The sequence below is a fragment of the Strix aluco genome, chromosome 1 (assembly GCF_031877795.1).
Source record: "Strix aluco isolate bStrAlu1 chromosome 1, bStrAlu1.hap1, whole genome shotgun sequence".
Classification (NCBI taxonomy): Eukaryota; Metazoa; Chordata; class Aves; order Strigiformes; family Strigidae; genus Strix; species Strix aluco.
Window position 1 is genome coordinate 163,871,040 of NC_133931.1, and position 13,040 is coordinate 163,884,079.

The following is a 13,040-nucleotide window of genomic DNA, read 5'->3' on the forward strand; positions in this document are numbered from 1 at the left end:
GCAGGTGCAAAGTTGGAGCATGAGGCTATTAAAAATATATGGCTCTCATATACAGGAGAGAACTCTTGTAGAATACTGTTATTCTGTTGAAGTCTGCGGAAGCAGATTTTTCTCTGTTTATGGAACCAGAGAATGTATGTTTATGTTACTCTACTCAGATGTTATTTCAGTTATCCTTTTCACTAGGCTTTCATGCCCTAAAAATGGTACAGTTCACGCTACCGTGTCTCTCTTCTCAAATGCCACCATCCACAAAATCCCAACTTGCAGCTAATCAAAAAAGCAAAAGCAAAATGCTACTAATTTGACTAGTGCACAATAGTCAAATTATCTTTGGGAAGTCCCAAGCTTTAGGAACCAAGGGGAGCTCTCCTTAATTTCCCCTTTCCTACCAAAACTGTGCTTTCAGTTAGCCTGGAAAAGTGTCCTCATTTAAAAATATGTATATGTATATATTAGATTCTTCTGCAAAAAGGCCCAAAGCTGGGCTGGTGGGATTCTTACCAGAGAATATTGCCAGGGTATTATTAAGAGAAGGGCAGAGGCTGGCATGTTCCTAACTACAAAGTTGAGGAAGATGCTCATTTCTGAAAGCAAATTGACTTATAAAGACAGCTGATGGCAGAAATTCAGCACTTTTTGATAGTAAAAGTAGGGAAGGAATCTATCTACCGACTTGCAGTTGGACATCAAGCTTTTATGGGCTTTGTGTACATCTCTTCTGTAAAAAAAAAAAAAGTGAGACTTCTGTGGGTGGCTGTGTGCATGCATGCATCGCTAGAGTAAGAAATAATTATATTTTGCTGTTGATATTTGGTTTTCTATTTAAGACTCTACAGTGTTCTCAAACTTACTATAAAATCGAGCACTCTGTGGCAGAGACTTGGCAGCTTAAAAAAAAAAAGAATTAATCATTAAAAAAAAGGTTATATAACACTGTAATTTTAACAGGATAAAGCTGTGAGAGGTTTCTATGGTAACACCACTGTCAGCAGCTGCCTTGCCCTGGCATCTGGACATGTTTGGGGCTTATGAGATGACTGCAGGCAATACTGGAAGATTAGATTAGAAAAAACATGAGTGATATGAAGTTTGGATATAACTCAGCATCCTTTTATTAAAAAAGAAACATGCAACCATTGCAGCTGAAACTTGTAGAAATTTTGGGGTGGCAGTTGTGGGTATGTGAAGGCAATTAGCTGGAGCCTGAGTACTTGAGGTCACCAAATTTCTGTTTGCTAAAGCGGACAGTCCAATCCACCATGCCTTCACATTTGTTTGCATAACTTGTCTTCACCCTTGGAGCTCTTTTGAAAAATCTGACCTAGCTGTGTTTGCAAAGCAGCCTCAAAATTTAGCAAAGTGGATTTCCATAATGGGGCTTTGATTTGCTTTTTCCTAAGCAGTGTCTTTAGACTGTGTCCACAGGGAGTCAAACCTGAACGGAAAAAATGCACTTCCACCTGTTCCAAACCAGGCCTGAATTTTAGTGATTTTGACTGTTGCCTGTCTGTAGAAAAGGACCTAGTGTTAGACAGTAGTAATGTTAGCGTGAAGAGTACTATTTGGGGGGGAGCACAATCCCGTTCAGTGCATTCCATCCCTTGGACACCTAAATGGGTGTCAGATTTGGAATACCACTGACACATGTCTAATTTTTCAAATGTCAGGCACCTGCTGCATGTACCACCGAATATGGACCTAGAGAAAGGTGATTCTGCAAAAAAAATGATGAACTTTGTGACCCACCTCTTTTGAACAGCCCCTTTAAATCAGTTGCAGTCCAACATGAGTGGAAGAAGTAAGTGATTTAGAAAGTTTACCTTGAAACTCTGGTGAGTTGTAGGGGCAGCAGCAGGTTATAATGAGAACAGTTTGAGTGTTGGGTGGGAGAAGTTTGAGCTTGCTGGAAGCTGCAAGGTCAAGAGCATTGTGGGTTCTTGCTTACTGAAAAATTCTTCAAAGCTGGTGCTATAATGAGAGTACTGATAATAAAAGTAAATAAAATTGTCCTTAGCGCTTACAGTGTGATGATGATGACATGTGTAACAGGTTTTATTTATTGGTTTTTAACCTATAACTACTTTTATTTCAGATTATATGTGGCAGCAATAATCTTTCTGCTTGCTATATACTATCCCATTTAGTTCCAGCCATTCATTTCATTGCATCCCATACATGCTGTGCTTCCATTAAGCTTGATTAATACTAATTCCTCTGCAGCCATTGCCTCATCATGAGTAAGGTGATGACCATATTTCCTCTTTATACAGGACAGTGTCGAGGCAGGGGATAAGGAGACAACTGGAGTGGCTGAGAAAGAAAGCGAGGTACATATGAGCAGCCTCAAGAGCGTAGTTGTGCTTTAATATCTTCAAGAGGATTGTGGCAAAAAATATAATTGCTATTTGCATGTCATCAATATACAGGCTGATACGATGCAACTGTGACCTAGCTGTGGTATTTATTCTAACACTGCACAGATATATCTGCATCTGCAGTATATATTCTAACACCAGACCACCTCTAATTCAATGCAGGACCTGCCTTAGAAACTGCCTGTTGCAGCAGTATAGAGTGATAAATATCTCAGGGCAGCAAAAAAAGCAGCTCTATGGTAGGAGGTATAATACTGTTTCTATTGACATTTGGAAATATGCTGCATAAATTCCCAGTAGCCTTTACACTTTCCATAAATGTGTTTGCCTAGCCTTCCTGCAAACGTCTTTATAAAAAGAAAAAAACACCTTTGATTAATCATTTATTTTTCCTAGCACAATATGCCCTGAACTAAACCAAATATTTGAAAATAATCATGTTATGAGTTTGTTTGCTGAAGCACAAATCCTGTATCAAGTTAGACACAGTTAAAATCAAATTACAAAGCAACCGAAAAGCTCAATGACATACTTTAAGCTGTGCATGTGTGGCCTCAAGTGATAGTGTTTTGCTTATATTTCTTCAGAGGTGATAAAATTACTTACCCTGAATCCTTCTGTACTAAAATGAGATTGTAATGTGTTCAAATGTGCACAGAGAGCAGCACAAGAGGAATGGCTACATATTAAATGCAGGGGTAGAAATAGGGACCAAGAAAGAGATTGTAACTCCTAGTTATTAATCACTTCAGATTCGTATCTTGAGGTGCTGACAACCTCCTTTTTGTTGTTATTCATTTTGGTGCCACAATGTACACAAAAGGATCATGAACTGGTCTCCATGCACTTTGGTTTCAGAAAATGGTAAGTCTAGCTGTCCCAGCTTGGACTTTTTACCCTGCTGTAAAACAGCATTAGCTCTGCTAGAGTCAAGCATCTGTCTGTGGCTCCAGGGTATCCCAGTGTCACTGGGAAGTGAGTTTGGGACTCGCTGGTGCTATACTTCTTACCATCACTGCCACATCTGCGTAGGAATCAGTGCAATTACACTAGCAAGAAAGTACAGGACAGGAGCAGTAGATCAAGCCCAGCTTGGTGCTGACACAGTGCAAGAGTGTTGCATCGCTTCTCCTGCATTGGCTTGTCACTCCCACCAAGTCTGGTCCAAGAAGAAACATGCAAGAAATTCCTCACTATCCTGTGACACCAAGGCTAAGTCTTTGAAATCTTTCCCCTTTTTTCTAATACCACTTGTCCCTATAAAGTTGAGGTCTCTCATCTGGAGAGTGTGACCCTGTGTTCTGTTTGAAATAACAGTATAACTCTATGCAGAAGAGCTGCCATAAGAGATCAAGCTACTTGCTAAGCTGATATGTGGCCTCCAGTGGAGGGTGGTCCTTTTGATACTGTAACTTGCATAACGAATTCTTCAGTACTACTCCAAAAGTCTTCCAAGACTTTGCAAGCAATTGATGTATTCCCTAAAGCATGATGATTAGTTCCCCTTGATGTTTTATTAGGTAGCTTAGCTGCAATTATAACCAACTGTCATAAAAATTACTCCATCCCTTTCTAAATCCAGCCATGGGGCGAGATCTTCATCTCTAGAAAACTGGCATAGCTCTGGGAGCTCCTCTGCCAGACCCCCAGCAGCAGGCTCGGTACCCCTCCTCCTCCTCCTCTCCCTGGGCTCGTTCTGGCTGCTGCCGAATCTGTGGCATTGTGATGAGCTGACAGCGATGTTAATGAGCGGAGAGGGCAACCCTGTGAATCGGCTGCATCCTGGGTGAAGAAACATTCACTTCTGCTGCAATTAAAACAGTGGAGTGGTTCTTCTATCCCAGCCCTCATTATACTGGATGACCCTTTCTTTGTCCCCTGTGCAGTTGGTGTAATGGGACAACTGTCCAAATTTCAGTAATACTGCTAGAGATAGCTGATTTGGAATATTATTAGACTGCCTAATATTATAGATGACCTATGGAAAAAGAGATTTGTAGGATTGGTTTTCAATATGAAGTAAGGTAAGACAGGTAATTACATCTGCAAGTATGTGGTTCACCATAGCTGGGTATGAATTCAGTGGGCTGAGTCTCCCTCTTTTTATTTTATTTTCTGTACTAATCAGATCTATTTGAGGCTGATAGTGAGGTTCATTCTGAGTTAACTCACATGCATTTTTATAAAAGCTTTTTTTAATTATCTAGCTCGCATTGGTTTTGTACTCTAAGGCACAAGAACAAGCGATTATGCAATTGTGAGCTGTGGTATACATTCAGTGACTCATGGCTACAGGCTGTGAGAGCGTCACCCTTTCACTGCGGGGCATTTGAGAGCTAACTCATGTAAATTAGTATTCTCCTCCTCAGTGAAATAAAATGGGCTATACAAATCTAATAAATAGAAAAGAACTGTTGATCCTAATCACAACAGACAGCAAGATCAATTTCTGCAGCATGCTGTTAGAAGTGCATGGTATAAAATCAATCTGATATGCACTCTGTTCCCCCTCTTTCCTACTAGCCTCTTCCAGGGCTTTTTCACTCATCATTTATTTGAATATCTTCTTGGATCAAGGCGCTAAAATTGGTAATACTGTGAGTGGCAGGCTTGCATGCCTTACAAGTCACAGGAGAAGATGTCAACATCTGCCCATGTCTTTTGATGTTACTTCTTTTTACGATCGGGCATCCTTCATCAGCAACATTTACAATTTAAACTGAATCTACTCCCATGATTTCTACAAAACCCTATAGTATTTTCTGCCTCCAAGGACTCCAGAAGAATTTATCACATCAATTAATAGCAGCAAATAGGAGTAGTGCTGAATATTAGGTATTGCTAAAAAACAATGCCTGAAGAGTGCCCATGAACGACTGCAGGTAGTTCAAGTTGAGTTCATGTAGCTGAGTTAGCCTTATCCATGGAGGAAGGATCAAATTTAGGAAACAAAGAGCATCAGGCTGTTAACTGGAGATCAGAGATACTTCTGCTAACTCCATCTTGACACTGGTACCTAGAAAATTTTTCTTTGTAATTTTTCTTCAGTGTTTTTACTTTATCATGGTGCTATCTGCCCTACATAAAAAATTCCCTGTTGAAGTTAATTGGCTTAACAGAATGAATTTTGTCATTTACCTTCCACCCTCCAACCCTTAAGATTAATCCACTGTAAGTATGTATCCCGTATGCTACTGTAAGCATATACCAGTATGTACCAACACAAATGTTAGGGTGATACATAAATTACAACAGTCTCTGCTGGGTGAAGGATTTAGCATTGATCTATAGGCAGATACTTTTCTGTTCATCTTTCAAGAACTGGAACAAAACATGCATTAACTTTTCAACATGGTCTGATCACAAAAGGTTCAGTCATATCAAGACAGAATGGGCTTTTATGTATGGGGGTTTTTTTATACTGACCTTGCTATAGATCTTTACCGTTATATTTTTTAATGATATCTGATTGAATCTGAAGATTTTTGATCTTTATCCAGCTGTAGAGTATACTTGCTTCTGCTGATACAGCCCAATTTGGAAGTCTGTCTATTAGAAAGGAGCACGTAATTAAGGCAATATTTTTGAAACCAGCCCAGGTCTAGAGGTAGGTGATAGTAGCTGGAGAAGACTTGGAGCCTCTTCCTAAGAGCAGACTCCACTAGCAGGGTCCTGTGGAGCCCTGGACAGCTTGCAAGCTCCTTCTCCTCAGCAGGAACCTGTGGTGAAGTTCTTCCACAGTACACCTTGAAGGCAGGAGAAGTTAAAAATACTAGAGCCTTGGCAAACTGTTACTCCACTACTAACACCTGAGGACTCTGCTGAGAGGTGCCTAGTGAGGTTTCATAAATGTGTCTCTCCCACCTGTTAATCAGCTTCCCTGCACAAGCTTGTCCCCAGCACTGCTCTCCCCCACAAACTGGGAGGAACCCCAATGAAACCAAGGCCGTGGGTTAGCATCACCCAGGGAGATCTCAGAGCAGAGACTGGTCCAGGGTCTCTCCAGCAGATATCCAGAACTCGAATCCTGAAAGGTCCCTCCCTCCTGTTGTTTGTAGGTGGTACCTGTCACCGAAGGGGCTGCAGCAGCAGAAGATGGTGTGGCTGTGGCAGCAGGAGCTGGTGATGGTGCTGCCACCACTGAGCAGGAGGGTGTTGCTGAAGGTGACAAACCTCAGGGAGAAGAAAAGGAGGCTGATGTGTCTCAGGTAACTCATGTCAGTGCATGGGAGAGTGTATTAGGGCAATTGAGACAGATTCAGCAGCCTGAGAGGCACGGCTGCTGCAGCTCTGCGCGCCCAGGTCCACCCAGCAGCAAGGCTGAGGCTCTCCTGGGAGGTTCCCACGCAGGGTGCCCCTTGTTCTGAGTCCCTAACTTGGGTTTTGCCTGCCTTTGTGCCCCTGTGCTCCCCTGGGCTTGTGGAAACGGACTTGGGCTGATGGTTCCTGTGATGGGCCTGGGAGCAGCATGGGCAGGGTATTGTTTGGGCTCCCCCTCCTGCTGTTGTCTCTCCGTGCTCCTCTGTGGAGTCGAGCTTTGTCATGTAACCTAACAGGGCTTTCTGGAGGAACAGGCAGAGAAAGTAATGGATTTTTCTTGTCTCCTGGCACCATATCTGTCCTGGTTTCAGCTAGGATAGAGTTAATTTTTCTTCTTAGTAGCTAGAATAGTGCTGTGTTTTGGATTCAGTGTGGGATTTGGTATGAGAATGCTGATAATACACAGATGTTTTCAGTTGTTGCTAAGAGATAAGGTCTCTCCAACTCCCCATGTCCTGCCCGTGTGCAGGTGTACAAGAAGCTGGCAGGGCACAGGGCCAGAGCACCAGACCCAAATTAGCCAATGGAATATTCCATATCATGTAACGTTATGCTCAGGATGTGAAGGAGGGGTGTCCGGGAAGGAGAAGGTTCTCTCGCTTTCAGGATTGCAACTGTGGGATCTTGGTATATCGGGATTGCTAGCCAGGAACAGCCTGGCTATCAGTCAGCAGGTGGTGAGCAGTCGCATTGTGCATTACCGATTTGTACTTTCTGTTATTGTTTCATTTTACTGCAATTAGACTGTTTTTATCTCAACCTACAAGTCTCCCTTTTTCCCCCAGGGAAGGGGAAGAATGAACGAGTGGCTGCTGGCCAGGTTCAAACCATGACAGTGTCCTATCAATAGCATTACTTTGTTTTATGTAAATCACAGTGGTCAAGCTGTGTATCTGCATCTGACCTGCTGCCTTTTCTTCTGCATCCTCTGAGGAGCTGGGGAACAGCTGCTTGAGCAGACCCTGCAGCTGGGCAGACAGTTGCCAACTCCTGTCATTGCACGTTGTATTTCTTCTTGCGCCAGAATAGGGTGATCTGGCAGAGGGTTGGTGAACATGGTCTTTTCAGGTTGGATGCTCCAACGAGTTTCATTAAATGCTTTTTGTCCTAGGCTTTGTTATTGGTCAGATACTATCTACTTAGCCTTTTTGCTTTCTCCCCCATTTACATTGCTGTAAGTCAGGAGAAATACTCTCAATCAGTCAAAGAAACAGGTCATGTTTCCTTCTTTCATCACCTTTATATTACTGTTGTCCTGCTTATTTGAATTCCCAAAGAAATAGAGGACAGTGACTCTTGGAACTTGTGGCTTTACCCAGATTCACCCAAAGTTAAGATCAGGGTGGAGGAGAAAAGTCTGTTAATTTCCATGCACACTGAAAATGAAACCCAAACTACCTGTAGAGCATTTTTATTATTTACTGCAATGATTTGTGATAATATAGAAAGTGGACTTAGGAGGACTAAGGGGACCAGTGAAAACAGGGAAGGGATCACTCCTTTACGTTCTTGCACAAGTACTGTTTTCTGTTTGAAGTAAAGTACTAAATATTCTTGCGGTGCTTTTGTGGTTTTTTTATTTTTGTCCCCAGGAAAAGGTCAGCAGCATCCCCTCAGTAGTAATAGAGCCAGCATCAAACAACGAGGGGGAGGGAGAAGAACACGAAGTCATCGTGAATGAGTCCAAAGATGGCGCAGCAGAGGTGGGCACTCAGGGCACCGAAACTTCTCCGAGTGAAACTTCACAAGTTGGAAATGAGCAGAAACCCACTGAAGAAATCCAGGCTGCACCTTCTCAAGATCAGCCGGTTCCAGCAGGAGACACAGCTTCTGCGATGCCACCCGGCTTTCTCTTTAAGGTCTGCTTCTTCCTTCTTCTTTTAGACATCCCTCCAGGTCTAGCGTCTATGGATGTGTCTGTCCGCATGGGTAGTGTGATAATTTCTTGAGGCCACAGGACACTTAGTGTAACAGCCAAACACAGGCACACACAAATACACACAAACACAACTTTATCATTGGGCTGTTGCTTCACACATGAAGCCTGAGAAGATGGATTTTATGCACACCATTGTCGCTGTGCATATCCTTATGTAGCTGTAAGACTCACTGAAGTACAAGAACCCTTTCATCTCACCAGATTACTACTGAAAATGAATACATGGAGTAAAACTGCACTGCCAGAGTTAATCAGCAATATTGTGTGATATATGCTAACAGTATATCAGATACACGAACAATATATTTGGTCTTTAAGGTCCCTTCCAACCCAAACCATTTTATGATTCTATGAATATTAAAAAATAGCATTTTTCTGGCCTGAATATCTATAGTGGAAGTTCTGGTTCTATTGAAACCCATGGGACTTCTACAATTCACGGTAATGAAGCCAAAATGTCATTCTGTGACTTTAGTAATACTGTAGTTATAAACTGTTAGGGTAATCAAACAGAAAAGTTTAATGAAGCGTAAGAGAAATTCTTTCCTTGGCTGGCAAGACCCCTAGGGCTTCATGGTTCACAAGGTACTTTGATAATGCTTCTCACTTCAGAATCACTGAGCAGCAGCAAAGCTCCTTGAGGATTGATGAACTTTACATGCTTCCTATTATAATTTGCATAGTTCAGACTAATTAGTCCCATAGCATTCCGTAAGTATGCCATTCTTCTTGGTCTATTTTCATTGCTCAATATTTTCAGCAAACTTTGAGAATAACATCTAGGTGAGGGTGAACGGTATCGTGCAACTCTGACTCAGTGCTGATATAGTTCATCTTTTGTTTTTCTTCACACTCTCTTGGGTCAGACATAAATAAGGAGAAGCAGAATATATGCCTGCCATCTGGTTTGTGATGCCATTTTCTTTCATTATTGCAGAGTTACCATGGAACTGGCTGTGCTTTGAGAAATTAGAATAGCATATCTCTTAAGGAGGTAGAACCATTTAGTTAGAATGGTCAGTTCGCAATGACATGCTGATCCTGCCAATGTTTTAATAATCTCCCCTTTGAAAGACAGATATTTTTGGCATACCCATCTGCCAGTAAATGAGAGCTCTTTCCAGGGCAGGCACTAAGCAGGGTTCCCATTGCTCGCCTCTTTGATCACCTGTTGAGATGGGTCCTGTACGTCCCGCTCAAATTTCTCTGGATGTTTACTGCAAGAATAATATCCACTGGCCACAACAAGAGAATGGGAAAGAGTCTGAAATATCAGTTTCTGGGAGTTGTTCCAAATTTTATTTGCAAAATCTTGCCACCCCTCTCTCAGATCTAGTAATGGTTGTGGGGAATGAAAGCAACTTCCTAACACAGAAGGAATAAGGGTGGCAGGACTTGTCCGAGAGGCAGGACTTGTGGGGTGTTCCACTATCATCTGTCCTTGAGATCCAGTAACTTTGGGAAAGGATCTTAGGTTTCTTTCAGTAGTCTTAGAAAGACTTACTTAAGCTGTCCCTGCTTCCAAGGATTTGAACAGAAAACTTTGACATGAATCGATGTCAAAATTAACCATTTGAATGTACCTGTCTATAGCCATATGTTTGCATAAAGAAGGCACATCATTCTCTTTTTTTTTCAATAAAGATTTAACAGGTAATTTTGTTGAGAAAATGTCTCCATCTAGATCATGTCCATATGTTTGGTGTTCTTTTCTTCAGGTTGAAGTTCTACACGATTTCGAGGCAGCTAACAGTGATGAGCTTAATTTAAAACGAGGAGATATTGTACTAGTAATTCCTTCTGAGACCACAGCTGATCAGGTAAAAACATGTCATTCTTTAGTTGACAATTTTCTTTGTCTCAACTTTTTTCTCACAGATTATAGTTAATGGGAATGTGTATTCAAAATGTCATTACTGTTAGAAAACACAAAGGTTTTTTTTGTCTTTGAACTTGTTTTCATTTGTTACTAAATAGCACAGTTGGCTACAGCTAAAGTCCCAGATATATGCCACTAGCAGGATCCAACCTCAGCATATTTTCTAGGACTTTTGTGTTATGCTACTTTGTAGTGGATTTTATACAGGCACACAAAGACTTGATACAGAAGATGACTTGCAAATTGTGCATTATGCTGCTATATATCATCTTGTCTTAACATTGCAGTAGAATTGATTACATGGTCCCTACATGTTCAGAGTTTTTATGTGTGGATTTGGAGAAATACAAATTCACCCACAGAGAGCACTGGGACTGCACACAAATTGTGCTGTCATACACCACAATGGATGGAGGTGCTGCCATGTGTGCTGCACACCTCTAAAGCTAACTCTGCCCTCTGGAAGCCTGAACCTGAATTAAACAGAAGTTTAATTTTATTTAAGACATTTAATTTTGTTTTAACAATGCATTTCAGGTGAATTTTTAAACAGTTTTATTCTGTGTGTTAAATTGAAGTGCAGTGAAGTGAATTGATTTTTGGCCACTGCTTTAAAAGAGAAGACTGCACTGCACACTGTTAGCACCAACACTGTTAGTGCCAGTAGCGTTGGTGAAAAGTCTCCCAATGATCTGGGGCTTGAGAGTTGGGGGACTGCATCCTGCCTGGGCAGGCAGCTAAGAGCACTGCTCCGAATGAAGAATATTTCTTAAAATAGGTCTAAATACACCCTAAGCACATATAAGTGCTGGGCACTGTGTATGAAATTGTTTCAGTGGTTGATGCTGTCCAAAGGTAGGTGTTCACCAGTGTTCATCATCTCAGCTGAACTTTCTTTTAATACAAGAAATTGGGGGTTTGTGTTGTTTTGTTTTGTTTTTTTTTAATTTCAGAGTAAAACATTTTTCTTTCAGCAGGGCACTTTGCTCTTTTTATAGGGATAGATTCTGTTTTCCTTACTCAAATTATGCTGCCTCTTACCTCATGAGCAGTTCAACTGATTTCATTATCAGTATATGAGAATAGGACACTGCTGTAAGGACAGCAAAATCCGCTCTCTGTCTTCAGTCTGTTTTTCTTAGGAATGTATTAAATATGCTTAATCTTCACTTGGTGAATCCATGAAGTATAGTCTTCTCTTCTGGTGTGCATCGAAATTCCATTAGCATTAATTGGAGTAAATTGTGTGCAATGATGGAGAAAATAAACCTTTATGTATTCATGTTTCTGAAACTATTCTGGTCATATCTTTATTACTTGGTACATATTTGCCCTTCATGTTTAACATCACCATAAAGATTAATCTTTTTGTCTTTTCCCAGGTACTTTGTTGATTTATATAGAGTCTTTTTATCTTTGTTATTCTTTATTCTCCTTCAAAATTGACCTGTCTAAAACCATAATTCTAATATTGCTGGTAACATCAGCCTGTGTTCCCCATTCAAAGCAAACCAGTCCCACACAGTGGCTTCGGTTTTTCCATTAGTATTGAGTTGAAGTTGTTATCTAGTAAAACTGTTCATTCCTTTGTACAATCTATGGTGCCAGTGCTAGAAAGCTGCAGTTCCTCTCTCCTGTATCCCAGATATTCCACATACTTCAAAAACATGTCCCCAGTCACATGTACCCAGGCAATGCCATACATAATCTGTATCTGCTTTAACGATGCTTATTTTGGGGGCAGAGAGCCAGTACACCCTCACATGCAGCCACTGAGCAATCATTACATGGTGGTGTCTGTGAAGATCTGTTCAAGCTGCTCTATCTCCTTGTGGACTCTGTGCAATGCTAACAAGGCAGCATTAGAAATTCTGTTTGTCATGGCTTTGCTCTGGCTCCTGTTCTTAAAAGAACAAAGCACAGAGTTACTGAGTTAGTGAGATGAGAATAGGTTGATCGTTTTTAAAAATACTGAATTGATTTTATTCCAGGTAGAATTGATCACACTTAAGAAAATCCAGCACTTTCCAATAAGAAATCTCTCTTTTGATTGCTTGGACTGCGGGTGATTTGTTTGCAATTTTGCATGTCAAGTTCTGGTTTAGGTTTCTAGTAGTTTTTGGAAAAATAATTGCATAATAACGAAGTTGGAGTTTCTAGAGATAGTAACTCCAGAGATTGCAAGAACTATTATTCCTTCTGCCTGCCAATACATGAACAAGAGACAAGAACTCTCAGGGGAAAAAACTCAGATTGACAACTACTTTTTTCCCCCAGCTATCATATCACGTAATATTTCTGGCCCACTGCTGGGCTCTTACTGCACAAGTGTGCCAGTATTATTGTGGCAACTTTGAAAAAGTCTCAACAGAGATTTGCACAAATGTAGATCTGGTGTAATACTGGGTGACCTGGAAGACTGATTATCCAGTTTTGAGTTCAGCTAGGGGTTAGATGGGCTAAAGGCCATACAATATGCTCACAGTCACTCAGTCTCACAAAACTGTGGTCTGGCAGAACAGAG

General features: G+C 41.2%; 1 protein-coding gene across 6 annotated transcripts in view; it reads left to right on the forward strand.

Moving 5' to 3' along the window:
- The window catches only part of AMPH (amphiphysin), a 122,855-nt gene that overhangs the window by 108,483 nt on the left and 1,332 nt on the right, over positions 1–13,040 (forward strand). For 4 of the 6 annotated variants that reach the window (XM_074843550.1, XM_074843559.1, XM_074843574.1 and 1 more), the window contains 4 exons: positions 2,274–2,330; positions 6,437–6,586; positions 8,291–8,557; positions 10,356–10,457. In XM_074843550.1, coding sequence (XP_074699651.1) covers positions 2,274–2,330; positions 6,437–6,586; positions 8,291–8,557; positions 10,356–10,457 — 576 coding nt within the window. The remainder of the gene's footprint in view (positions 1–2,273; positions 2,331–6,436; positions 6,587–8,290; positions 8,558–10,355; positions 10,458–13,040) is intronic. The other 2 variants (XM_074843569.1, XM_074843582.1) reach the window with 1 other exon arrangement.